At 46.8% G+C, this 27,382-nt stretch overlaps 2 protein-coding genes across 4 annotated transcripts in view; both read right to left on the bottom strand.

Annotated features, from left to right (window-relative positions):
• Positions 1-236: 236 nt before the first annotated feature.
• Positions 237-2,061, bottom strand: EPO (erythropoietin). The gene is made up of 5 exons (XM_066379936.1): positions 2,049-2,061; positions 1,367-1,509; positions 1,018-1,104; positions 573-752; positions 237-395 (listed from the first exon to the last, which is right to left on the bottom strand). The coding sequence occupies exons 1-5, from the start codon at positions 2,059-2,061 to the stop codon at positions 237-239; spliced, it is 582 nt and encodes a 193-aa protein (XP_066236033.1).
• A 14,070-nt stretch (positions 2,062-16,131) lies between these two features.
• POP7 (POP7 homolog, ribonuclease P/MRP subunit) overlaps positions 16,132-27,382 on the bottom strand; it is a 14,405-nt gene continuing 3,154 nt past the window's right edge. The window contains exons 1-2 of one of the 3 annotated variants that reach the window (XM_066382285.1): positions 18,145-18,284; positions 16,132-17,625 (exon numbers count right to left, since the gene is read on the bottom strand). In XM_066382285.1, coding sequence (XP_066238382.1) covers positions 17,193-17,615 — 423 coding nt within the window. In that variant the 5' untranslated portion in view covers positions 17,616-17,625; positions 18,145-18,284 and the 3' untranslated portion in view covers positions 16,132-17,192. Of the gene's footprint in view, positions 17,626-18,144; positions 18,383-27,382 lie in introns of those variants that run through there. The other 2 variants (XM_066382286.1, XM_066382284.1) reach the window with 2 other exon arrangements.

Here is a 27,382-nt window from a genome sequence, read left to right as displayed (position 1 = left end):
GATTCTTTTTGCTTCAGGACCTCAGACTGGCCATGTGACAGCTTTAGAAATGAGCTGAGCTCTAGATAGTTCTGCTGGCCCCTAACATGTCACCGCTGGCCCTGGAGTGTCTGTGGGACAGGCTGGTGCTGAGCTGATAGCCCCAGGATGGGGGTTGGGAGTGGTGGTGTGGAAGGTGTGACATGGGCAGTGGTGGTGAGCTAGGTAGTGAATGTGCCCAGGGAGCGAGCACCTGGTCACCTGTCCCCTCTCCTGCAGGCCTCTCCTGTGTACAGCTTCAGCTTTCCCCGCAGGAAATTGGAGTAGATTCGGAAAAGTTTGCACAAAGTATCAACAGTGAATGTTCGGAGTGGGGCACCAGAAGCCGTTGCTTCTGGAAGGGAGATGGCTTCCTTCTGTCAAGGAGAGAACAAAAGATTACTGCAGTGTCATGGACTCTGGAGGGAAATAAATGGGGTTCAGGATAGAATTGGAAGTGTTATGAGGAAAGCCTCAGTATTCCTTGGCAGGGCTATTCTCCCATTTTACAGAAAGGGCAAATAGAGTGTAAGGGAGGGTCTATTCCTACACACCTGGCCTCTCAGCACCCGAAGTAGGGAGGTGAGGCTGCGCAGGGCGCTGATGGCTTTGTCCACATGCAGTTGCAAGGTCTCAGATGGCTGGGAGGAATTGGCCAATAGGGCATGGCCCTGCAGCATGGCTTCTGATAGCAGGGCCAGGCCCTGCCAGACTTCCAAAGCCTGCTGCTCAACCTAAAAGGAGCAGAGATTTGACGTCAGCTGGCCCAAGTCAGCCCCTTCCTCTCTCTGAGCAGCCCCAAGCAAAAAGCTGAGCAAACAGAAGGCATGCAGTAAGGTTTGTGGAATAAATGAATGAACAAAGAAATAAGTGGATATATTCCATTCAGTCCTCAGCTTTGCTGCTCCATTTCTTCTCTAGCTCTATCATCATTCTCCCTCCCACCCTGTCAGGTTCTCAAAATGAGACTCCTCAAGAAGAAAGAAAAAATGAACTCACCTCCATCCTCTTCCAGGCATAGAAATTAACCTTGGTATCTGGGACGGTGATATTCTCACCGAAGTTGCAGCCTTCAGCACAGCCCATCTGAAAACACAACCCCAGGGATTAAGGCTCCCGAGGGCTCCCAGCCCAGACCACAGGCCACAGGTCCTCCAGCTCTGGCCCTTACCTAGCTTCCAGGTATGCGTTAGGGGCTACCGGTTTTATCATTTTTACTGGGGGCTTTGGCTTCCTACTTTCAGCCTGAACCAAGTGCCAGGAAGGATTCCAGGTTCCTGGATCTTGGAGGAGATCCCCGAGCCTCTGAGAGGAAATTCTGCAGAATGTCCTAGGTAGGGGGCCTCACCGTGACATTTTCGGCCTCTCGGGCCTCCAGCATGTACCTCTCCAGGACTCGGCTGTCACAGATGAGACGTGGTGGGGCGCCTAAGACTGGGAGGCCCAGAGGAAGCATCAGCAAGGACAGCAGGAGCAGCAGGGCTGGACATTCTAGAAAAGAGAATCAGACTTGGTGTGCGGCCCGCAAGGGAGAAGAGCTGGTTTGGAGAGGCAGGTTCACACATCCCGCTCCTTGGCTGGGCTAGTGCTCCCAACCCCAACCTTCCAAGCGCTCAGGTTCTGCCTCCTTTGCCTTCATTCAATCCTGCTGCTGAGCGCACACCCCACCCCCCAGCTACCGGCTCCACTTCTTGGGGCCAAACTTCAATCTGGCTGTGACAGAGGCTTCCCCTCCCGCAGATCCTGGTGGTTGCTCCAGGACCCAGGTATCAACTTCCTCCCCTCCCGCATAACTCTTTTCCTCCCCGAACCCCAAAACCTCGTCCCGGTCCCCAAGTCACATTCTGCCTTTCCCGGGGACTCCCCAAGCCCGCCGACACGTGGAGACTGCCCCACCCCCTTTGCCCTTCCGGGGTCCCTCGGCTAGTCGCGGGTCCTTGAACCCAGCCACCTCCAGGCCAACAGTCCTAGTGGCAAATCCCTTCTCAAACAGGGGCGGGGCGGTCGCTCTTCAGCGGGCGAGCACTCACCGCGCACCCCCATCTCCGTGCCCCGCCGGGCAGCTCAGCGACCAGGGGCTCGCCCGGCGCCAGCGCTCGGAGCCCTCATCCCGGGAATCTCGGTGGGGCAGGGCCACCCCACAGGCCGGAGGAGGGGGCCACCGTCCAGGGGCTGCAGAGCCGGGAGTCGGGCTGAGCAAGCGCAGGGCAGGCGTCCGGGAGGACGCGCGACGAGGCGACCGGCCGGCGTTGGCCTGGGGACTGCAGCTGCGGCCGGGGGTCGGGACTGTTATCAGCATGTGTGCGTGCGTGTGTGGGGGTGGGAGAGGCTGTGTGCGTGAGGGGTCGCCCGAGGTGGGGGCCAGGAGGTCAGAGCAGGGGGCAGGACGCCTGGGTCGCGGGCTCGCCGGGGCGGGAGCCGAGCCCTGGCAGACGCGGGTGCAGGGACACCCTTCTGCCCGCCTGACCCCGGATTCCGGGAGGTGTGGTTGGGTGCGCACCAGCCAGATGGGCAGAGTGCCTGTGTCTGGAAGTGGAGGACCACTCTGGGAAGGGCTGGGGATGCCCAGGCCTCCCAGGGGGGCATCGGGTCTTGCGGGAGGGGGGGGGGGGGCGGGAGGCGGTCTCAGAGCTGGATGTGCCTGGGTTCCTGAGACGGCGCTGCGTCTGGAAGCCCGGAAGGTGCTGGCAGGGGCAATTCAGTTGCCTTCCTTCTCACAGTCCCTGACCTTGCTCTAGAACCAGTGTTGTTCATGTGGAAGAAGTTGATGGGGGTGATGGTGGTTATGGGACAAGAAATGTAGGGGTCTTCTCCCCCCACCCCGCATTCCTCACTTTCTAGGACCCTGAAACCTAGAAATTGAAATTTTAAAGTACAAAGCACATGATATGCTGTGCAAGACATATATGCACTTTGACATCTGATACAGGTTAGCCTGCCTAGCAGAATTCTTACAAACTCTGAAATAGAGCTAATGCCGAGAATGATGGCAGTTCAGTTTTGCAGCTAAGCCTTTGCAGCTTCCAGAAAGCCCTCAGGCAGAGGAGCAAGCTCTCTAAAGCAGGAGACCAAGGCTGGCTGGCTCTCAAACCTTGGAAAATGACCTCATCCTGTGAGCCTCAGTGTCTTCACCTGTCAAACGGGTGTGATGAAAGCACCAGTCTCACCTTGTGCAGGTTTCATCAGGCAGCAAAGTTTTACCAATACAGGTAGTCATATATATATATATATATATATATATATATATATATATATATATATATATTCCTTCACTCCCTACCCAGGTCTCATGATATCAGAGATACTTATTCATGTGTTCAGTAACTTCTTTGTTCAAAACACTCAACCACACACTTTGCAAGACCTAGCTCCTGTCTCCTGGATGGAGTTAGTAGTTTGCTGTAGAGATAAGATGTGTACACAGGGCCCTGTGTGAGGACTGGAGTGTGCAGAGCTGAGCTGTAAGTGTTTGGAAGAAGGAGAGCTCTTTTAGCTGGGTAAGTCAAGGAAGGTTTGATGGAGGAGTTAATACTGAGCTCAGAGCCTTGAAGGGCAGGTAAGATTTCAGTGGGAAGAAATGTGAGGTAGGCGTGGGAGGCCAATTTAGCAAAGTGAAAGTAAGAACATGCATCTAGGGCAGTGGTCCCTAATCCCTGGGCCACGGACCGGTACTGATCCGTGGGCCATTTGGTACCAGTCCACAGAGAAAGAATAAATAATTTACTTTATTTCCGTTTTATTTATATTTAAGTCTGAACAATGTTTTATTTTTTTTAAATGACCAGATTCCCTGTTACATTCGTCTAAGACTCACTCTTGATGCTTGTCTCGGTCACATGATACATTTATCCATCCCACCCTAAAGGCCGGTCCGTGAAAATATTTTCTGACATTAAACCAGTCCATGGCCCCAAAAAGGTTGGGGACCACTGATCTAGGGTACAGAAAGGAAAGGTGGAGATCAGGCCAGGATGCTGGTTAGGGAGGGGTCAGATTGTGAAGGGCCTTGAAAGCCACCCTGAGGAATTTGGTTTTTGTTTGGAAAGAATGGAAAATGTTTGTTTGTTCATTCATTCGTTCAGGAATTATTTATTTCTTAAATATTTATTCATTCAAGAAACATATAGCCTGACCAGGCGGTGGCACAGTGGATAGAGCATTGGACTCAGATGCAGAGGACCCAGGTTCAAAACCCCAAAGTCGCGGGCTTGAGTGTGAGCTCATCCAGCTTGAGCACAGGCTCACCAGCCTGAGGGTGGGGTCGCTGGCTTGAGCATGGGATCATGGACATGACCCCACGGAGGCTGGCTTGAGCCCAAAGGTCGCTGGCTTGAAGCCCAAGGTCACTGGCTTGAGCCCAAGGTTGCTGGCTTGAGCAAGGGGTCACTCGCTCTGCTGTGGTCCCCTGGGCAAGGCACACAGAGGAAGCAATCAATGAACAACTAAGCAACTAAGGAGACTAAGGAACAGCAACAAAAAATTGATGCTTCTCATTTCTCTTTCTTCCTGTCTGTTCCTCTTTCTGTCTCTCTCTGTCTCTGTCACAAAAAAAAATAATAAATAAAAGAAAGAAAAACATATATATATATATATATATAGCCCTGGCTGGTTGACTCAGTGGTAGAGTGTTGGCCCGGCATATGGATGTTCCAGTTTTGACTCCCGGTCAGGGCACACAGGAGAAGCGTCCATCCGCTTCTCCAACCTTCCCTCTCTTGCTTCTCTCTCTCTCTCTCTCTCTCTCTCTCTCTTTCTTCCCTTCCTGTAGCCATGGCTCAATTAGAGCGAGTTGGTGCCAGGCACTGAGGATGGCTCCATGGCCTCCGCCTTAGGTGCTAAGAACAGCTCGGTTGCTGAGCAATGGAGCTACCCCCCCCCCAGATGGGCATAGCATCACCCCCTAGTGGGCTTGCTTGGTGAATCCTGGTTCAGGGGGCATGCAGGAGTCTGTCTCTACCTTCCCTCCTCTCACTGAATTAAAAAAGAAAGAAAGAAAAAAAAAAGGAAGGAAGGAAAAAATAAAAGAAACATACAGTATGTATAAATACCTACTCTTGGCCAGGACCTGGAGATAGAGCAGTGAATAAAACAGGCAAGAGTGCCTGCCCTGGTAGAGCTGACATTCTAGTAAAGAGACAGACAACAAACACAAATATGAATAAAAGAGAGGATCTCCAATGGCATTAAGGACTAAGAACAAGCACAGAAGGGGAGCCAGGAGTGTTAGAAGAGTTTGCAATTTTAGATCAGGTAGGCAAGGATGCATGCTGACAAGGTGAACTGAATGAAAACCTGAATGAAGTGAGGGAGCCATAAAGGGGAGGGGAGAGCATGATCCCCTGCTCAGAGGGGCTCAGAAAGATGAATGGAGAGACTGGTGTGCTTCTGGCGAAGTAATGAGGGCCTGACTCTCTTCCACCTGCTCCCCTGCCCTCAGCTCACCTTGAGCCTGCTTTGGGAGCCCACCTCAGACCTGGTGTATTAGACGTCGATCTGCACGCCCCACTCTGCCTTCTGGTCCCAGTTTCCCTCTCAGCATCAGGCAGGCTCCCAGCCCCTCTTGGCCCTCAGAGCCCAGTTCTGCTCCCTTTCCAGATCCCAGCTGTGAGACGAGCACATGCACACTCACGTCCACACACGTCCGCACATGTGTTCTGTCCCCAACCCCCCAACCCCCAGGCTCTGCTCTCCCAGTCCCTTGACTCCTGCGTCATTGCCCTGACCTGACCATGGAGATGGGACCAGGGACAGATGGGGGGAAGTGTAGACACAGCCTGAGGAGAAGAAGGAAAGGGGGAGCTTCTTGGGCTGTGGGACCTGCTTCTCCCTCCCCTCTGACAGCAACCTACCTTCAAGAAAAGAAGGGAGATGGGCCATGAAGACAGACTGTGGGTGCTGGGGCCTGCTGGACAAGGGTGGTACTGGCTTATCTTCTGCAGCTTTTGGAGACAAAGCTGTGATTGCAGCTAGGGCGAGAGGGGAGAAGAGAGGATCTGGTTCACCCCATACCTGATCCCTAAACTGTAACCCTGCTTGGAGAGCAGAGGCTGGTTTGGAGGACAACCTCAACCCAGGTGCTCTTGGATACTGCCCCGCAGGGTCCATCTGTCTGTCCTCATTAGGAGAACCCTGAGGAGCAGGAAGAAAACAAGAAGTTACCTGGAGCTCCCTTGCCAATGCCCACCTCCTCCCTTCCCAGTGCTCCCTCCATCTTCCTGCTTTTATTCCTCTGGCATGCTACTGACCCAGTTCCGGGACCACTGCAGAGGGTCTCCTCACTGACCCTGCTAGTTAATCGTCAATCCTGCCACTAGATTAATTTTCCCATTGAAGAGCCTCATTCGAGTCCCTCCCCTGAGCAGAAGCCTGCAATGACTCCTTATTGTCTCAGAACTAAGACCCTCTGTGTTCTGCCAATTATCTACCTCTCCAGCCTATTTTCCCACTTTGCTCATTCCCACTCCCTTCACCACACAAACTCAGTTAGATGGTTTTCAATTTTGTGCCCTTTGTTCACCCATGCCTTCCACCTGGATCACCCTTCCACACTCTCTCCCCTGTTCTTCAAAGACCAAACTCAAGCATTACCTCTTGTAAGAAACCTTCCCTGAACCCCCAGCAAGAAGTTATCTCCATCCTCTGTGCTGCTTACTCTGTGCTGTCCTTATATGTCTTAGGTGTCTCACTGGCAGGGCCACCATGCATAACTGTCAAGCTTGAGCACTGCACAATCTCCCGGGGGTGCCATTCATATAGACTCCAATACAGAGGCAGATTTAATGGTGCGTGCACTGGGCATGCGTCCTGGGCCCCAACTTTTGAAGGGCCTCACAAAACCCCAACTTCACACTTTTTTCTAATGACATCAAGTTTGGTTTCATATGTGCAATTTTAACATTAATAGTACATAACATTTTTATTTATTTAAAAATATGGTTAACATGTATTTTTATTTTCCTTATCTCTCTTTTTTTTTAACGGACCCAATATTTTCTTCTGGACCCGGGGCCTCAACCAACCTTAATCTGCCTCTGCTCTGATAGGAATAATACTCGCTGGAGTCATGCAGCACAGGTGCCCTGTTAATCAGAGAAGAGCGTGAAGGACAGTGTATGGCAGGTTTTGTTCACTTTAGTACTCACCAGGCACCCAGCATGTTTCCTGTTTATGGCCATCATGTATGTGTGGCTTGAATTATATGGTCCCTCCACTCCAGACACCTCAGCCAGAGATGACCTAGAGAAGAGAAGCCATTCATTCTCAGAGTGCTTGCTGGAGCCATGCCTGGACAACCTAGCTCTGGGATCTTGGGGGCTTGTGAGGCCTCCCTCCACTTCCTGTGCAGGCAGTCTCTGAAGCAGGGTCTGACAAAGGACGGTTGTGACCAGAGGATGGCGGGGGTGGAGCAGGCTCTGTTCCATGAAGTCTTCCTGGCAGCCAATTCAGATTGAGAATCCAAGGAGAAGCAAATTTACAGCCCCCCTGAGCTGTCCCAGACCCCAGGCAGCACGAAGCTCCAGCTGCCTGGAGTTGGGTTGGAGATGAGGGGGGCCTCTGGGCCTCTCCTACCCTGCTCTCCGAGCAGTTGCTTCTTGGCTTGACTCGAGAGTTCAGCCAGTGGCCCAGAAGACCTTCTGTGCTGGGAAGAGAGGTGGCCGAGCATCTTGGACGGTGAAGTTGGGGAGGGCTTCCTGGCCCTTTGGGGCACTGGGAAGGGAGCAAGAATGCTGGAGAAGGGGTTCCTACTGGAGAAAGTCCTGGGCAAAGATAAATTTGGAGAAATCGAGGCAAATGCTGCTTTCTTGGCTACAAGTTGCCAGGAGAACCAGATCCAGGTTTCTGTTTGTAGCAGGCAGCTCTGTGACCTAGTGGCCTAAAGGGATTGTTCAATAAACAAGGGAACCCAGATCTATGACCTGAGCTCTGCCACTTACAAGCACCCAACTTGTGATTTTATGTCTAAACCTTGTCTCTATAGAATGGGGATGGTGAAAATTATAGTAATTGCTTCCCAGGGCTATGGTATGGTTATATAATGCCTGGTATAGGGTGATCAATAAATGCTAGCTGTTATTCCTACATTCTCTGTTTTATTTTCCCACTATTTGTTCTCACTTTGGAGGCCTGGAGGCCAAACCCCCAGCATATTCTTTGGCTTTCCTCCAGCACCTTCCACTGTTCCCTCTGAGGAGCTGGGCACAGGTTCATGGTACCTTATCTCTGGTGTTAAAGCTGCCTCATCAAGCAGCTCACTGGGAAAATCTCCTGAGAATAGTGTGATGTGGACAGAGGTATCTCTGTGTGTATACATTGACTACCCTTGGGAGAAACTTGCTCCTGTACACAACTGAGTAAAATGGTGTCCCTATGGAAGTTAGAGATGAATAAAGACACAGATATCAAGACAAGTTTCAAACTTATTCAAGTTCATTCAAAGCCTGGAGCCAGCTAGGGAGTTCTTGCCCCATCAATGTGGGTCCCTAGAAAAGCCCAAAGCCCTTGGACTGTATGAGACTTTTTTTTTTTTTAACAGAGACAGAGAGAAAGTCAGAGAGAGGGATAGATAGGGACACACAGACAGGAATGGAGAGAGATGAGAAACGTCAATCATTAGTTTTTTGTTGTGACACCTTAGTTGTTCATTGATTGCTTTCTCATATGTGCCTTGACCGTGAGGCTACAGCAGACCAAGTAATCCCTTGCTCTAGCCAGCAACCTCGGATCCAAGCTGGTGAGCTTTGCTCAAACCAGATGAGCCTGTGCTCAAGCTGGCGACCTCGGGGTCTCAAACCTGGGTCCTCCGCATCTCAGTCCACTGCGCCACCGCCTGGTCAGGCTGTATGAGACTTTTAACCCACCTTAGACTAGTGTTAGGGGGCCACCTTTATCAGTTTCTTGTCTCTTAAATCCCCCAAGGGTTTCCAGAGCACTAATACCCCCTCCTTGAGCTTCAGAACCACTTTCCCCAGTTAGGTTTCTGTGACAAGTGTCAGCCCAGATCCTTGGATCTCTGGCTTACAGATACAGCTGAGTATTTCTAAGCCTCTTCTCACATCACTTATCCTCTATCACAGGTGTCGGGAACCTATGGCTCGTGAGCCAGGTGTGGCTCTTTTGATGGTTGCATCTGGCTTGCAGACAAGTCTTTAATAAAAAGAAAATAATAACTTTAAAAATATATAATATTCTCATGTATTACAATCCATTCATTTCCTATCGCTCATGCTCATGGTTGCGGGTGGCTGGAGCCAGTCACAGATGTCCTCCAGGACAACACCAAATTTTTATTGATAATGCCTAACATACACAGGTCATTGTGAGGTCAGGAAGTAAATTTCCTTCCTTTGAATCAAGTAGTCAGCTAGCTAATTGCAGAAATTCTTTTGACGAAGAAGATGGCTAAAAGAAAAAAAGATGAGGAGTATCGTACTTTTCAGCAAAAATGGACAGAGGAATTCACCTTGTGAGAGAGCAGGTTCTGCAGTGTGTCTAATATGCAATGATAAAATTGCATCGATGAAACGGTCAAATATAAAGTGGCACTTCGACACACACCATACTACATTTGCATCAAAATATCCAGCGAGGGACAGCAGGAAGAAAGCATGTCAAGAGCTACTATGCAGAGTGTAAGCTAGTCAGCAGCAACTCCGTGTTTGGACCCAACAAGGTGACTGGAATTCGGCTAGCTTTGCTGGTGCTTTAGCAATTGTTAGAAATGGAAAGCCATTCACAGATGGGGAGTATGCCAAAACGTTCATGCTTGATGTTGTCAATGAACTTTTTGATGACTTTTCAGATAAAGACAAGATAATCAAATGAATAAAAGACATGCCTCTGTCGGCAAGAACTGTTCACAATCATACCATCATGATGGCAAATCAAATTGAGGCAACACAAGTGAAGGACATAAATGCAGCATCATTCTTTTCTCTCGCTTTGGATGAGTTAACAGACATAAGCCATTTATTCCAGTTCAGCATGATTGCAAGGTATGTTGTCAGAGACACACTATGTGAAAAGAGTCTTGCTGTTTTGCCTATGAAAGACACAACTAGAGGGGAGGATTTATTCAAGTCTTTCACTGAGTTCGCTAAAGAAAAAAAAACCTACCAATGGATAAACTTATTTTGGTGTGTACTGATGATGTTCTGTGCATGGTGGGGAAAAACAGAGGATTTGTAACGCTTCTTCGTGAACATGAAAAGAGACCCATTCTAAGTTTTCACTGCATTCTACATCAGGAGGGGCTTTGTGCTCAGATGTGTGGCAAGCAGCTTGGTGAGGTGATGTCGCTGGTCATTCGGGCGGCCAACTTTATTGTTGCCCAAGCTTTAAATGATCGCCAGTTTAAAACACTGCTGGATGAAGTTGGGAATAATTATCCTGGTCTGCTTCTGCACAGCAATGTGTGTTGGTTGTCAAGAGGGAAGGTGCTCAGCCGTTTCGCGGCTTGTCTGAGCGAAATCCGGACTTTTCTTGAAATGAAAAACATTGAGCATCCTGAGTTAGCTAATAGTGAGTGGCTCCTGAAGTTCTACTATCTCGTGGACATGACTGAACATCTGAACCAGCTCAATGTGAAAATGCAAGGCGTTGGAAATACAGTCTTATCCCTTCAACAAGCAGTGTTTGCATTTGAAAACAAGCTGGAACTCTTCATCACGGACATTGAAACAGGTCGTTCTTTACACTTTGAAAAACTGAGAAAGTTTAAAGATGCATGCACAGTAAGTGAACCTGCTCAACATATTGATCTCCAGCAGCTAGCGGGCTTCACATCTAATCTCCTGCAGTCATTCAAAGTGCGCTTTGGAGAATTTCGTGAGCACACTCGTCTTTTTAAGTTCATCACCCATCCACATGAGTGTGCAGTGGACAGCGCCCATCTGAGTTACATCCCCAGTGTTCCTGTCAGAGATTTTGAGCTACAAGCTGCTGATCTGAAGGCCTCAGACATGTGGGTGAATAAGTTCAAGTCACTGAATGAAGATTTGTAAAGACTTGCACGACAGCACGCAGAGTTGGCCAGGAAACACAAGTGGGGAGAAATAAAAAAACTTCAACCCATGGACCAGCTGATTGTCAAAACTTGGAACGTGTTTCCCATCACATACCACACACTGCAGCGTGTGAGTATTGCTGTACTGACAATGTTTGGCTCTACGTATGCATGTGAGCAGTCCTTCTCACATCTAAAGAACGTTAAGACCAACCTACGATCACGTTTAACGGATGGAAGTCTCAACGCCTGCATGAAGCTTAACCTCACCACATATCAACCAGACTACAAAGCCATCAGCAAAACCATGCAGCATCAGAAGTCGCATTAATGATAAGAAGTACTTTATTCATCATTGGTTAGCAACAGCATAACAACGTTATTAAAAAGAATTCAGAGACTTATTGTACTTTAAAAGTGTTGGTCTTACATAAAATGCACACATTTACTTGTATTTAGTGTTAAACATGTTGTATGGCTCTCACAGAATTACATTTTAAAATATGGGCGTTCATGGCTCTCTCAGCCAAAAAGATTCCCAACCCCTGCTCTATCAGAGGACAGAGATGCTAAATTGGCCAGAGTAACTTTCCTGTCCAAGCAGAAATAAAATTAGGAAGTCCTAACTGAAAAAGAAAAACACTACTGGCAATAGTATTGGGAGTAATGTTTTTCTCCCCTGTAAGCCCTTTGCAGGCGTACAATTGTGGATACAAAGTTCCATTTTGCTAACATAGGGCTCAGAGACTTTTTTAGGAATTTTGCATGAACTCTACTGGATGGTCCTATAGTCTCTTCCTACTTGGAGGAATATAGGCCAAGATCTACTCAAGGGAAGTTTATAGCAGCCTTAGACGTACACTCAAACATCCAAATTTAGCAAATATTTCCCCAAACTGTTCATTGACTGAGAACTGGCAAATTACAAGAACCTACTGTTTGACCCCACAGGCATCCCTAATGTGTATACAAGTGAGCCCTCCTGCTCATGTCTTATTTCATCAACCAGAAAATAATTTAGTACTTTCAGGAAAGTTTATTTTTCTTGTAGCAAACAAGATTCATGTATTTGAGATCTTATGAAGGTGAAGGCCCACCCTCTGCTTGCATATTTCCAGTGACAAGACATTTGATGTCTCTCAAGACAGCAGAGGCTTGTTATAGAGCAGATAGTAAGCTGCCTTCCTGTACATTCACCCATCCATTCATCCATTTGTCAGGCATTTACTCATTACTGGACTGGGCAATGAAATTATTTCTTCTCCTTGAGTTATCTCATCAGTTTGATGACTAACTCCCCTGATCACCCCACGTAGAGAACAGATGAATAGGCTTTGTAAAAATTAATGTTTTCTTACTACAAAAACTATATGTGATGATTGAAAATCTAGAAAACATAAATTAAAAAGCATCCATTGTGCCCTTAGGAAGGTGGAGTCTGAAGTGATCGTTTTCACAGACTTCTTTCTTAGGGGGATAACCTTGGCCTCACTCCAAATCTCTGTGAAGCTGGACATCTGTTCCCTAAGCAACAACTAGTCCAACTTCTCCATAGGTTCAAAGGTTTATAGAACATACCATTCTTCCCCCAACTCCTGACCAAACACCAGGAACTCACCTGGGACATAATGGGGGGACCTACATAGGAGAATCATCAGCCCGTCTAAAACAGTTCATGTGTCCTGAAGACCTTCTTCCCTGCCAGGTAAGCCACAATTTAAAAAGCCTGACAGAATTAATAACCCAACCTTGTAAATCACACACACACAAATCACCTTTCTTCCCCTCTCCATATCTACATTAAGAGACCCCCAAACCGTTCCTTAGAAAAGTGGTTCATACTAACAATAGTAGCCCTTACAAATACCAGGACAATTTCAAGCACATGCAAAATCTTTGTCTTTTTTTTTTTTTTAATTTTTTTTTTTTTGCATTTTTTTTATTTTTTATTCATTTTAGAAAGGAGAGAGAGAGAGAAGGGGGGAGGAGCAGGAAGCATCAACTCCCATATGTGCCTTGACCAGGCAAGCCCAGGGTTTCGAACCGACGACCTCAGCATTTCCAGGTCGACGACGCTTTATCCACTGCGCCACCACAGGTCAGGCTGTCTTTTTTTTTTTTTTTTTTTTTGACCAGAGTCACAGGCTTTATTGAAAGGAAAAAAGGAACCCTGCCGGGCACTTCTCCTGGGGGAGAGGAGCTCAGGTTACAGATTAGGGGTGAGTTATATAGTGTTTGGGAGAGCCTGAGGGGATACTGAGGCAAAAGTCCGGAATGCTCTGTCTTTTTTTTTAATGTTTCTTTTATTAATTTCAGTGCAAGAGGAAAGGGGAGAGAGAGAGACAGGAACATTGAGCTATTCCTGTATGTGCTGGGACTGGGGACTGAACCAGCAACATCTGCGCTTTGGGACTGTGCTCTCACCTACTGAGCTATCTGTCCAGGGCTATTTGTCTTTTTAAATCTTTCTGTCCTGCTTCTTATTAGATTTTACAGAACCCAGTGGTTTATACCTCTCCTGGCAGGCCTCACACCTAACTCAAATCCCTATAACTAATGGATACTCAGCAACACTACAGATGATGAGCAAATATCTATGCCCACCTCTAAAATAAGCATTTGAATTTTGGTCTCTGAGGATGTTTTTGAAGTAGGAGATCATTTTGCACTCATTGAGGGCTCTGCAGCTGTTGGGTAAAAAAAAGGAAGGGGAACTGTATTTGGATACACCTTCTGCCCTTACTCCCTTCCTTCATTTCCCAAGTTTTTCTGTTTATTTTTTATTTATTTTTATTTTTTTATTATTTTTTTTACAGGGACAGAGAGAGAATCAGAGAGAGGGATAGACAGACAGGAACGGAGAGAGATGAGAAGCATCAATCATCAGTTTTTCGTTGTGACACCTTAGTTGTTCATTGACTGCTTTCTCATATGTGCCTTGACCGTGGGCCTTCAGCAGACCGAGTAACCCCTTGCTCGAGCCAGGGACCTTCAGTCCAAGCTGGTGAGCTTGGTGAGCTTTTTTTTTTTTTTTTTTTTGGCTCAAGCCAGATGAGCCCGTGCTCAAGCTGGCAACCTCGGGGTCTCGAACCTGGGTCCTTCCACATCCCAGTCCGACGCTCTATCCACTGTGCCACCACCTGGTCAGGCTCCCAAGTTTTGATGGAATACCAGAGAGCCAATAGAAGTTGGGGAGAGGGGTGGACAGAGGCCAGAGTCAGACAATATTTCCTGGCCTCCCTACAAATGGGATGGAGTTCCCTGCCCCGCCCACCATGCACAGACTCTAGTAGATGCAATAAGCTTTCCCTCATCTGCTGCCTGCTCCTACACTCTCAAGAGTGATCCCCCATGCCCCCCAATGTCTAAGGGCTGTTTCTATAAACCTGCCACTGAGGGAAGCCACACTGGCAAGCAGTGAGGGAACATGGAGTAGAAACAACAAACAAATAGGCTGGGAGACATAGTTGCCAAAACAAACCAAACACAGAAGGGCTGCCTGCCACCACCTCAGCTGGGCCCAGGCCGGGAGCACAGACACAAGAACACATACGTGCAGGGAGACACATAGTTCCATCCAGCTTCCTGCTGGCTCCTCTGCTACGGGGAGGGCTCCAGGGCAAACGAAACTTGAAGTCAAGAAGAGGGGAGTGGGGGATACAGGGGTGTGATAGGAATGTGTCCCATCTTATCTCTTTCAGGTCTCCCCACCTCATGCTTTCTAGCTACTGAGTAACCCTCCAGCCCCAGAATACATCCTGTTTATTTGTGAATCCTCTTTGTGCATATCACCCCCTCTACCAGAGATGGCCTCTCCCATCTTTTTGGCCTGGCAAAGCCCTATTCATCCTCTAAATCCCAGGTCAAAGGTGAAACCATCTTGAACTTCACCAGAAAGTTAGTGTTTCCTTCTCCCCATTTCCATATCATGGCTACTCTTACTTTTTTTATAACACATTTTTCCTCATTCACAAAAATTGTTTTTACCCACCATCCCAATTAAATAATGAGCTCCTTGAAAGTGGAGGCCATTTTACACTCACCTTTGTATCCCCAGGGCTTAATCCAGGCCTCGGCTCACAGTAGTTACTCAGCACGTTTAGTTGTTTGAATGAAACGCTAGTTCTTCTGCAAGAAGTCTGCTTTTCTGAGTTACTGGCAGTCACTCACCCAGCATCAAAGTCCCTCATCAACAGTAGTACTCAAGCCTGATTTTCAAAACCCAAAGCAAACTACCTTCAGGGAAACTAGAGCAAAGTTCTGTTCCTAACCTTTAAATTAGAAGTTCTCAAACCTGTGACTTTTTTTTTTAGGTGAGAGGAGGGTAGTGAGGCAGACTCCCACTTGCACCCCGACCGTGATCCATCCAGCAACGGCAACCCTGTCTGGGGCTGATGCTCGAGTAGTGAACTATTTTTAGTGCCTAAGTTTGATGTGCTCAGACCAACCGAGCTATCCTTATCTCTGGGGGCCACACTTGAGCCAATCAAGCCACTGGCTGTGGGAGAGGGAGAGGGAGAGAAGCAGATGGTCACTTCTCCTGTGTGCTCTAACCAAGAATCAAACCTGGGACGTCCATATGCCAATCCGACACTCTATCCACTGAGCCACTGGCCAGGGCCAAACTTGTGGTCTTGAGCACAGTAAAACACAGCTTAGATACTTAGTATATATGTGTAGATATAAACACATAGGTAACTGAGAAAGTGGCAACAAAACTGCCATTTAAATTGCACTTACTTCTACTTGCTTTTTAAGTCTATGATTCAGTAAATTGATTTTATCACACACAAATGAATCATCACCCACTTTGGTTTTTTTAATTTATACTTTAATGTTTATTTTATTGAGTTGAGAGCGAACGAGAGACAGGAACATCAAGCTGTTCTGTATGTGCCCTGACCTGGGAATTGAACCAGCAACCTCTCTGTGCTTCCAGACGATGCTCCAACCAATTGAGCTATTTGGCCAGGGCTCATCACCCACTTTGATAAACATTGCTTTATTTTTTTTTAAGAATTTTAAAAATTTATTGATTTTAGAGAGGGAGATAGAAACATGTTTGCAGTCCTTATTTATGCACTCATTGGTTGATTCTTGTATGTGCCCTGACTGGGGATCAAACCTGCAACCTTGGCATATTGGGACAACGCTCTAAACAACTGAACTACCCGGCCAGGGCTGATAAACATTGCTTTAGATGACTCGTTTGTAAACATGAGAAATCAGATCTTTATAGAAATACCCAAACAGAAAGTATTTATTATCTATGTGCCCAGTAATTTGGGGAGGTTTTCCTTTCCAGTAGAGTAGCCCAACCAGAAGGATCTAAAGAACTCTGGACCATAGCTGCTTGGAACAACTTGGATCCCACAGGACCAGAAAGTGAATGAAGCTATGTGTCAGTCCCTACCACAGAGCCTAATACAAAGGAGATCCCAGTCTTTGTTCCTTCATTTTTATTTATTTTTAACTGAATTTACTGAGGTGGCACTGGTTAATAAAATTATACAGGTTTCAGGTGTACAACTCTGTAAGATGTCATCTGAATATTGTATTGTGTTCACCACCCCAAGTGCTTCGTTTTTAATCCCTACCTTTCCTGTGCCTGGGAACCTGTACCAGAGCCTGATGCTTCTGAGCATACAATTATCCCAACTGTATTCAGCAGGCAAGAGGGTACACCTTATCTATTTGGCCCACCTCTGAGAGAACAAAATATTTTAAAGCAAACATTGGGCTGTCAGGCTTCTGCACTGTACTAGTTTATATTACATCATCCATAGTACAATCTATACTCTCTGAGAAGGCACTTGGGTTCCCCTCCTACACCTAAATGCTCATGTTTCCTACTCTCCTTCTCAGGTACACACAGGCTTCACACAGGGAAGATGCAGTGGCAATGGGGTAGGTGGTGGCCACTAACACAACTCCATACTTTTTATTGTTTATGATAATGGTTGGTTATAAAACCACAAAGATTTAGAAAGGCCTATTGCTTGGGCCCAAGAGACACTCTCCCCCTCTCAATTCAGAGTCCTCTGGGCTGTGAGACAACAGGCTTTTCCTTAGATGGCTCTGGTAGAAGGTCCACAACAGTACTCAGTACAAAAAGAGTCTTATCTGAGCCTAGCTGAGGGTGGGTGGATAAGGTAAGCCAGGCTCATTTTAATTACTTGGGTGTGACCCTGAAGACTCGAATGTGGATGGCAGAGTTGTTTCTGATGCGAGTCAGCGGCTCTCGAGTATCGATCTCTGGTTCCAGCTCATCAACTAGCTCCACTGTGGAGGTATTGGCAGCCACCTGCAAGGACCCGAAACTGCCTGCCTGCAGCTGTAGGGCAATATTGATTGCGCGGTTGATGGCTAGGCCCAAGCCATGAATGTAGATCTCAGTGCATGCATTCTGACCCCGCGCACCACCATCCAGCAGCTTCTGGCAGCGGGCCAGCTGGGCCTTAAAGTCAGTCTTCATGTTGACATAAACGTCATTGGGCCTCCGGGGCAGGCGATGGGGCAGCCGTTTTCTAAGGGTATATTCCACAGGATCCAGCTCAGCCTCAACCATCCCACGGTGCTCTCTGTTTTCTGCCATGCTGCGTGCCCTGGCAGGGGAAAAAGACAAGATCAGCGAGGGGTGACAAGCAACTTCGCTTCCTTTCCTACCTCATTTCCTGCCCAAAGGATGTAGTCAGAAGGAGATGCATGCCTGACCAAGCGGTAGAGCAGTGGATAGAGCGTCAGACTAGGAAGTGGAGGACCCAGGTTCTGACCCCGAGGTCGCCAGCTCCAGCGCGGGCTCATCTGGCGCTCACCAGCTTGAGCCCAAGGTTTGAGCAAGGGGTCACTCGGTCTACTGTATGAGAAAGCAATCAATGAACAACTAAGGTGCCGCAAGGAAGAACTGATGCTTCTCCTCTCTCCCTTCCTGTCTGTCTGTCCCTCTCTCTGTCACATACAAAAAGGGGGGTGGGGTGGGGAACGCATTCAACGCACCTCTTCCCTTCTCCAATCTCAGTCCCCGCCCATTACTTCAAGCTCCCTTAACTCCCACACCACCAGTTCTTGGTCCCTATTCATTCATCACATCGTGCCAACCTCAGGCCCCTCCACCACCCCCTTACCTACCCTTCTTCAGTCCACCGTGTCCTCCACGCGCACGCGGTCCTCTCCCCTGCTAGGCCACACTCACGCGTTGTGCCCACCGGCCCGAATGGAGGGCGCAGCCCAGGACACTCAGATCCCAAGAAGGGAAAAGACGGAAAGTGGCGCTCAACAAAAATGCCAGGATTGCAAGAAACACGGCTTATACAAGCGATGCAAAGTGCGCACGCGCAACCCCCACCCCCACCCCAACGCGGCCTCCTGAGACCCACGAATCACCTTCCCGGCCTCCGTTATCCCCGCCCCTTTCCTTGAGCGCTGGAGCAGTACCGCGAGGCTTCACGCTTCCTCCTCGGAGGCGGGGCACAGTGGCAGGGGGCGGGTACCAAGTTGAATCAGGGAGGATCAGGAGAAGGATCGGCTTCCCTAGGCCAGTCCAAGTTCCTGGCCTGCGGAGGGGTCCTGGGACCGGAATCGGGCGGGGTGGAGAAGGGGGGTAAAGGCGGCTTCCCTAGGGGCATAGAGAATGTAGGAGAGGGTCTTGCAAAGACAGTGAGTTCAGGATAACGTGATCGCGAAGGGGCCTTAAAACAAGTCTGGACTCCTCCTGCATCCATCGCAGTTCCTCTGGTCAAAGGAGGCGTGGCAGAGTTGACCTCCCTCCCAAAAGTCCCAGTTGTCCAGAAGACGGAGGCGGGATATTGACTGGCGATTTAAGGCCCTCGACGGTGCAGTGCTTTTCGACTCCCCTTCAGTTCACGAGGACCCGTCCCTACCTCTTGCCGGGCTGACCCCAGGCCAGCCCTTGGGGACCCAAGCTATGAGGCCCAGGTTTCATGTCTCCCTGGGCGTTTGCTGATCCACCCACACCCCTCAACTATCGCCCACCAGTTCTTCGGCTGCTCCCGGCGACCTTGGAGAAGAGATTTGCGCCCCCTAGCGGGCAAGGCAAGGCGAAGCGTGGGCTAGGGGTGGGGGACGCGGTTCCTGGCTTCCTAAGGCCAGTGGGGAAAGGTTGACTGCCTGAGAAGGGGGTTCTCTGCCCATCTATAGGCGCAGCTTTTGGAGAGCTCCCTTCCGAAAAGGGTTAGATCTGCACTGGGGACCACGAACTACTCTCTGCTTGAGTTTTCCCATCACTCAAATGGGGAAAGTCTTGCCATGGAGCTGTGAAGCCCACTATTACCTAGTAGAGCCTACACATGTGAGTTGTCATTCTTATGGTCCTTGGAACCCGCTAGTTGCCTAGTGTGGAGTCCAATTTCATTTTACTGGGGGTTAGGTAGAGGTCAGGTTCTCCTTTAGCTTCAGATTCTTTCATTAACCATAAGTGTTTTTTTTTGGGGGGGGGGGTTAGGGGTGAGGTGAGGGAGAAAGCTAGTAGGTGAGGAGGAAAGGCTGGCTACAACCCTATCCTGCCTCAGAAGTGACATCTGAGCTGAGTTTTAATGGTTAACAGTTCTCCTGGGAACCAAGGAGTTTTCTGGAACAACAGAACAGTATGTTTAAAAGAAGGGAAGCAGCCCTGGCCAGGTTGCTCAGTGGTAGAGCGTCGGCCTGGCATGCAGGAGTCCTGGGTTCGATTTCCGGCCAGGGCACACAGGAGAAGCACCCATCTGCTTCTCCACTCCTCCCCCTCCCCTTCCTCTCTGTCTCTCTCTTCCCCTCCCGCAGCCAAGGCTCCATTGGAGCAAAGTTGGCCCTGGGCGCTGAGGATGGCTCTATGGCCTCTGCCTCAGGTGCTAGAATGGCTCTGGTTGCGGCAGAGCAATGCCCCAGATGGGCAGAGCATCCCCCCCTGGTGGGCATGCTGGGTGGATCCCGGTGGGGCGCATGTGGGCGTCTGTCTGCCTCCCCGTTTCCAGCTTCAGAAAAATACAAAAAAAAAAATACAAAAATACAAAAAAAAAAAAAAAAAAAAGAAGGGAAGCATAAGCTAAGCTTATATCTCAAGGAACTAGAAAAAGAAAAGCCAACGCAAGAAGATGGGAGGAAATAATAAAGAGCAAAAACGAGTATTTAAAATGCCTGACAAAGTGGTGGTGCAATGAACAGAGCATCAACCTGGGACACTGAGGACCCAGGTTTGAAACCCAGGTCATCAGTTTGAGCATGGCATTGCGGGCTTGAGTGTGGGATCATGGACATGATCCTGTGGTTGCTGGCTTGAAGCCCAAGGTTACTGGCTTGAGCAAACGGTCACCGGTTTGACTAGAGCCTCTTCCACCCCGTGCCCCTGGTCAAGGCATGTATGAGAAGCAATCAATGAACAACTAAAGTGCTACAACTACAGTTGATGCTTCTCATCTTTCTCCTTTCCTGTTTGTCTTTGTTTCTCTCTGTCTCTCAAAAAAAAAAAAAAAAGAAAGAAAGCATAAAGCAGTGAAATTTAACATAAACAATAAAGAAACTCAAAAAGCTAGTGTTTTAATTTTTTTTTATTTTTTATTTTTTTTATAGAGACAGAGTGAGTCAGAGAGAGGGATAGACAGGGACAGACAGGAACGGAGTGAGATGAGAAGCATCAATCATTAGTTTTTCATTGCACATTGCAACACCTTAGTTTTCATTGATTACTTTCTCATATGTGCCTTGACCGCGGGCCTTCAGCAGGGCCAAGTAACCCCCTGCTGGAGCCAGCGACCTTGGGTTCAAGCTAGTGGGCTTTTTTTTTTTTTTTTTTTGCTCAAACCAGATGAGCCCGCGCTCAAGCTGGCGACCTCGGGGTCTCGAACCTGGGTCTTCTGCATCCGAGTCCGACGCTCTATCCACTGCGCCACCGCCTGGTCAGGCTTTTAATTATTTTTTTTTTTTAAGAAAGACATAAACATCAATCTGTTCCTGTATATGCCCTGACCTAGAATCGAACCTGCAACCTTTGCATATTGGGGCTACACTCTAATCAACAGAGCTATCCTGCCAGGGCAAAAGCTAGATTTTTGAAAAGCTAAATAAAATTGATCTAGCGAGACTAGAAAAAAGAGAGGACAAGAGAAAGAAGACTCAAATTATGATTATTAGAAATGAAAGGGGATAACACTAAAAATTCCTCACACACTAAAAGATACTGAGAGTAATACAAACAATTCTATATACGTACATAAATTTGACAACTTAGATGAAATAGACCAATGAATCTAAACATAACAGTTCAAATGCTATAGAAATGTTTACCTGAAACCTATGTACTCTGATTGATCAATGTCACCCTGTTAATTTTCTAAATAAAAATTTAAAATTAAAAACAGATGAAATAGACCAATTCCTAGAAAACCACAACCAAACCCACCCAAGATGAAACAGATACTCTGAACAGTCCTATAACTATTAATTAAATTACCATATTTTAATTAAATATTTTAACACACCATTTGGTTCAGAATATATATATTTTTATTTTCCTCCTTAAAACCCTAGGTGTGTCTTATGGTCAGGTGCATCTTATGAAATGAAAAATACGGTAATAGCTTAAAAGAAACTTTAAAAAAAGAAATACCTAGTCCCAGATGGTTTCACTGGTGAATTCTATCAAAAGAAGAAATAACACAAATTCTACACAATCTCTTCCAGTAAACAGTGTAGGAACACTTCCCAACTAATTTTATAAGGTCAAAACCAGACAAATATAGCCTGACCAAGCGGGTGGCGCAGTGGATAGAGTGTTGGACTGGGACGCGGAGGACCCGGGCTCGAGACCCTGAGGTCACCAGCTTGAGTTCAGGCTCATTGGGTTTGAGCAAGGCTCACCAGCTTGAGCCCAAGGTCGCTGGCTTGAGGAAGGGGTCACTCGGTCTGCTGTAGCCCCCGAGTCAAGGCACATATGAGAAATCAATCAATGGACAACTAAGGAACTGCAACAAAGAATTGATTTTTTTTTTTTTTAAAAAAACACAAAAACCAACCCTCACCCTCCCAAAAAAACAAGACAAATATAAAATGAAGAAAATTACAGACAAATATCTCTCATGAACAAAAATGCAAAAATCCTCAACAAAATGTTAGCAAATTGAATCCAACAGTGGCCCCCCTTTATCTACAGTTTCACTTTCCGTGGTTTCAGTTAAATATGGTCAACTGAAATCTGAAAATATTACATGAAATATTCCAGAAATAATTCATGTTTTAAATTGTGTGTTCTCAATAGTGTGATGAAATAGTGCCTTGCTGCTCTCCAGGAATGTGACTCATCCCTTTGTCCAGGACATCCACACTGTATACGCTACCCACACATTAACCACTTAGAAGCCATCTTGGTTATCAGATCAACTATCAAGGTATTGCAGTGCTTATGTTCAAGTAACCCTTATTTTACTTAATGACCCCAAAGAGCAAGAGTAGTAAGGCTGGCAATTCAGATATGCCAAAGAGAAGCTGTAAAGTGCTTCTTTTAAGAGAAAAGATTTGTATGCATAAAAAAAAATAGTATATATAGGGTTTGATACTATCTGTGGTTTCAGGTAACCACTGAGGTCTTTGGAATGTATCTCCCACAGATAAGCAGGGACTACTATATATAAAAAGAATTATCAGCCTGACCAGGCGGTGGCGCAGTGGATAGAACGTTGGACTGGGATGCGGAAGACCCGGGTTCGAGACCCCAATGTTACCAGCTTGAGCACGAGCTCATCTGGGTTGAGCAAAAAAAAAAAAAAAAAAAAAAGCTCACCAGCTCCAACCTAAGGTCCCTGAGCAAGGGGTCACTCGGTCTGCTGAAGGCCCACGGTCAAGGCACATATGAGAAAGCAATCAATGAACAACTAAGGTGTCGCAACAAGAAACTGATGATTGATGCTTCTCATCTCTCTCCATTCCTGTCTGTCTGTCCCTATATATCCCTCTCTCTGACTCTCTCTCTGTCCCTGTAAAAAAATAAATTTTAAAAAGAATTATCAACCATGATCATGTAGAGCTGATTTCAAAGATAGTTTAATACAAGAAAGCCAATCAATATTACCTACCACATTAACAGTCTAAAAGATCCACATAATCATATCAGTTGATGCAGAAAAACTAACATAATTTAGTATCCATTTATAAAAACTGAAAGCAAAGAATAGAAGGAACTTCAACCTGATAAAAAGCACCTACACAAGACCTACAGCTACCATTATTCTTAATGGTAAAAGATTGCCCCCCCCCTTTGAAATCAGAAACAAGGCAACAAACAATGTCTTCTCTTACCGCTTATTGTTGGAAGTCCCAGTCAATGCAGGAAGGCAAGAAAGGAATACAGATTGGAAAGGAAGAAATAAAACTGTCTCTACTTCCAAATGACATAACTAGATACATGAAAAAATCCGAAGGAATCTACAAAAAACTTACAATCACCACAGAAATGGGGGAGGTGGGAGATATATTTACATTCAAGTCTAACAAGACATCTACAAAATTCATATGCTGAAAATTACTAAATGCTAATGGAAAAAATCAAAGATCTAAGTAAATGAAGAGCTATACCATGTCGTGTATTGAAAGATTCAACGTAGTAAAGATATCAACTGTCCAATTTGATTTCTAGCTTTAATACAATTCCTATGAAAATCCCAAGCAAGAATTTTTGCAGACATAAATGTTTACTGTAAAATTTATTTGGAAAGACAAGAATAATAGTTAAAGCAATTTTTATTGATTGATTTTTATAGAGAGGAGAGAGCGAGAGAGAAGGTAGGGAGGAGCAGGAAGCATCAACTCCTAGTTGCTTCTATATGTTTTGACCAGGCAAACCCAAGGTTTTGAACTGGCAACCTTAGCATTCATTACAAGTCGATGCTTTATCCGCTGCAACACCACAGGTCGCAATTTTTAAAAAAGATTTACTGATTTTACAGAGAGAAGAGCGGGTAGGGGAATGAGATGTATCAACTCGTAGTTGCTTCACTTGAGCTGTTCATTGGTTGCTTGTTGTATGTGCCCTTGACCAGGCCAACCCAAGGTTTTATTTATTTTATTTATTTATTTTTTACAGAGACAGAGAGAGAGAGTCAGAGAGAGGGATAGACAGGGACAGACAGACAGGAACAGAGAGATGAGAAGCATCAATCATTAGTTTTTTGTTGCGCGTTGCAACACCTTAGTTGTTCATTGATTGCTTTCGCATATGTGCCTTGACCGTGGGGCTACAGCAGACCGAGTAACCCCTTGCTGGAGCCAGCGACCTTGGGTTGAAGCTGGTGGGCTTTTGCTCAAACCAGATGAGCCCGCGCTCAAGCTGGCGACCTCGGGGTCTCGAACCTGGGTTCTCCACATCCCAGTCTGATGCTCTATCCACTGAGCCACTGCCTGGTCAGGCCAACTCAGGGTTTTAAATTTTTTTTTTTTTGTATTTTTCTGAAGTTGGAAACGGGGAGGCAGACAGACTCCCGCATGCGCCTGATCGGGATCCACCCGGCATGCCCACCAGGGGGCACTGCTCTGCCCATCTGGGGCGCTGCTCTGTTGCATCCAGAGCCATTCTAGCACCTGAGGCAGAGACCATAGAGCCATCCTCAGCGCCCAGGGCCAACTTTGCTCCAATGGAGCCTTGGTTGCGGGAGGGGAAGGGAGAGACAGAGAGGAAGGAGAGGGGTAGGGGTGGAGAAGCAGATGGGCACTTCTCCTGTGTGCCCTGGCCAGGAATCGAACCCAGGACTCCTGCACGCCAGGCCAATGCTCTACCACTGAGCCAACTGGCTAGGGCCTCAACCCAGGGTTTTAAACTGACGGCCTCAGCATTCCAGGTTGATGATCTATCCACCGCACCACCACAGGCCAGGCATAGTTAAAGCAATTTTGAAAAAGAAAATGTTAGAATCACACTTATAACTTACTACATAAACACAGTTTCAAGATAGTGTGGTATCTGCTAAGGGATAGACACAAAAATCAATAAAATGGAACAGAGAACCCAGAAATAGAATCACACAATTACAGCCAGCTGATTTAAAAAAAAATACTTTTACTGATTGATTTCCAGAGTGAGAGGAAGGGGGAGGAGAGAGAAAAAGAGAAAGAGAGAAATACTAGTACCAATTTGTTGCTCCACTCATCTATACACTCGTTGGTTGATTCCTGCATGTACCCTACTGGGGATTGAACCTGCAACCCTGGAGCATCAGAAGGATGCTCCGACCAACTGAGCTACCCAGTCAGTGCAGCCAGCCAATTTTTAACAATAGCGCAAAAGCAGTCGAACGGGGAAAGCGTAAGTCTTTTCAGCAAGTGGTGTTAAAACAATTGGACATATAGGCAAAGAACGGAACCTCAGTTGTATGAAAAAAAACCCCACAAAATTGATGGTACATCTAAATATAAAACATACACTATAAACCTTTCAGAAGAACACAAAGGAAACATCTTTATGACATAGGGTCAGGTAAAGAGTTCTTAGACACAATTCCAGAAGCACAATCCATTAAAAAAATTTGATAAATTGTACTTTATCAAAATAAAAAATTTTTATTCTGTGAATGACCACAGAAGCCACAATTGGGAGAAAATATTTGCAAATAACATATCTGACAAAGGACTTATATCTAGAATACATGAAGAACTCTCTAAACTCAAGAGTGAGAAAAAAACTCAATTGGCCTGACCAGGCAGTGGCACAGTGGGTAGAGCATCGGACTGGGACACAGAGAACTCAGGTTTGAAACCCTGAGGTTGCTGGCTTGAGCAAGGGGTCACTAGCTCTGCTGTAGACGCCCCTCCCCCTGCCTGGTCAAGGCACATATGAGAAAGCAATGAAATGACCAAAGAAGGAACCGCAACAAAGAACTGCTTCTCATCTCTCTCCCTTCCTGCCTGTCTGTCCCTATCTGTCTCTCTTTGTCCCTAAAAAAAAAAAAAAAAAGAAAGAAAAAGAAAAACACAACTCAATTACAAAATAGGCAAAAAGTCTTGAACAGATACTTAGCAAAGAGGGTATTAGGATGCCAGGCAAGCACATAAGATGTTCAATATCAATAGCTACTTAAAATGTAAATTAAACATTAAGACTACTGGCCCTGGCCGGTTGGCTCAGTGGTAGAGCATTGGCCTGCCGTGCAGGAGTCCCGGGTTTGATTCCCGGCCAGGGCACACAGGAGAAGCGCCCATCTGCTTCTCCACCCCTACCCCTCTCCTTCCTCTCTGTCTCTCTCTTCCCCTCCCGCAGCCAAGGCTCCATTGGAGCAAAGTTGGCCCGGGCGCTGAGGATGGCTCCATGGCCTCTGCCTCAGGCACTAGAATGGCTCTGGTTGCAACAGAGCAGCGCCCCAGATGGGCAGAGCATCGCCCCCTGGTGGGCAGGCCAGGTGGATCCCGGTCAGGTACATGTGGGAGTCTGTCTGACTGCCTCCCCGTTTCCAACTTCAGAAAAATTAAAAACAAACAAACAAAAAACATTAAGACTACTACACATCTATTAGAATGCCCAAATAAAATCTTGACAATACCAAGTGCTGATCTCTCATACGCCACTTGTGGAAATGTTAAATGGTACAGCTACTTTGGAAAAGTTTGGCAGTTTCTTGTAAAACTAAACATATATTCACCTTATGACCCAACAAGAATGCTCTTGAACATTTAAAACCTGTACACACATCCATAGCCGTTTTATTTGTAATAGTCCAAACTGGAAATAGCTCAGATGTCTTCCAGCAGGCAAATAGTTAAACTCTGGTACATCCACACCATGGAATACTACTCAGCAATGAGGTAGGATCAAGGAGCCCTATTAGAAGGTTGGAATACTGTCTAAATCATAGCATACTGTGCTAAGCAGCTCACAGTTTAGTGTAGAAGGCAAACAAAATGTGTGACCAGTGGGGAGAATGTACAGGATTTGGTGAACCCCTAAGGGGGAAGAGCCAATATGACCTTGTGGGAAGCAATGGCTAAGCTTAGAATAGAAGGTCTAGCAATGGGGCTCATATCTTGTGTATTCCCTCTTGTTACAATGGAGAGGTCTAGGAAGGACTAAGTCCTGGAAGATAGGGTAGAAGAGGAGGAACCAGCAAATGACTTAAGAGCAGCAGCGAGGCAGGAAGAAATCCAAGGGAGTATGGAAGCCAGGTGAAGAAAGCATTTCCTGGAGAGAGAATGACTGCCTATCGACTGCTGAAAAGCCACATATGACAATGGACCAGTGGATTTAGCAATGTGGGTCACTGGTAACTTGACAAGCAGTTACATTTGGTCAACCAAAGAACTTAACACATGGTAGAAACTAATTCTGAATGCAATGAATTAATTTTAAGGCCTTCTGTCTGATCATTAAAAATAAGAATATTTTGTGAACTA

This window comes from Saccopteryx leptura, chromosome 4 (assembly GCF_036850995.1).
Source record: "Saccopteryx leptura isolate mSacLep1 chromosome 4, mSacLep1_pri_phased_curated, whole genome shotgun sequence".
NCBI classification, from domain to species: Eukaryota; Metazoa; Chordata; class Mammalia; order Chiroptera; family Emballonuridae; genus Saccopteryx; species Saccopteryx leptura.
This window is presented reverse-complemented; position numbering and strand designations above follow the sequence as displayed.

Coding starts and splice junctions, on each gene's coding strand:
- EPO (XM_066379936.1), bottom strand. Junction 1,105..1,366: donor GAGAGGCCGAAAATGTCACG/GTGAGGCCCCCT, acceptor TTGTGTTTTCAG/ATGGGCTGTGCTGAAGGCTG. Junction 396..572: donor TTCGGGTGCTGAGAGGCCAG/GTGTGTAGGAAT, acceptor TCTCCTTGACAG/AAGGAAGCCATCTCCCTTCC.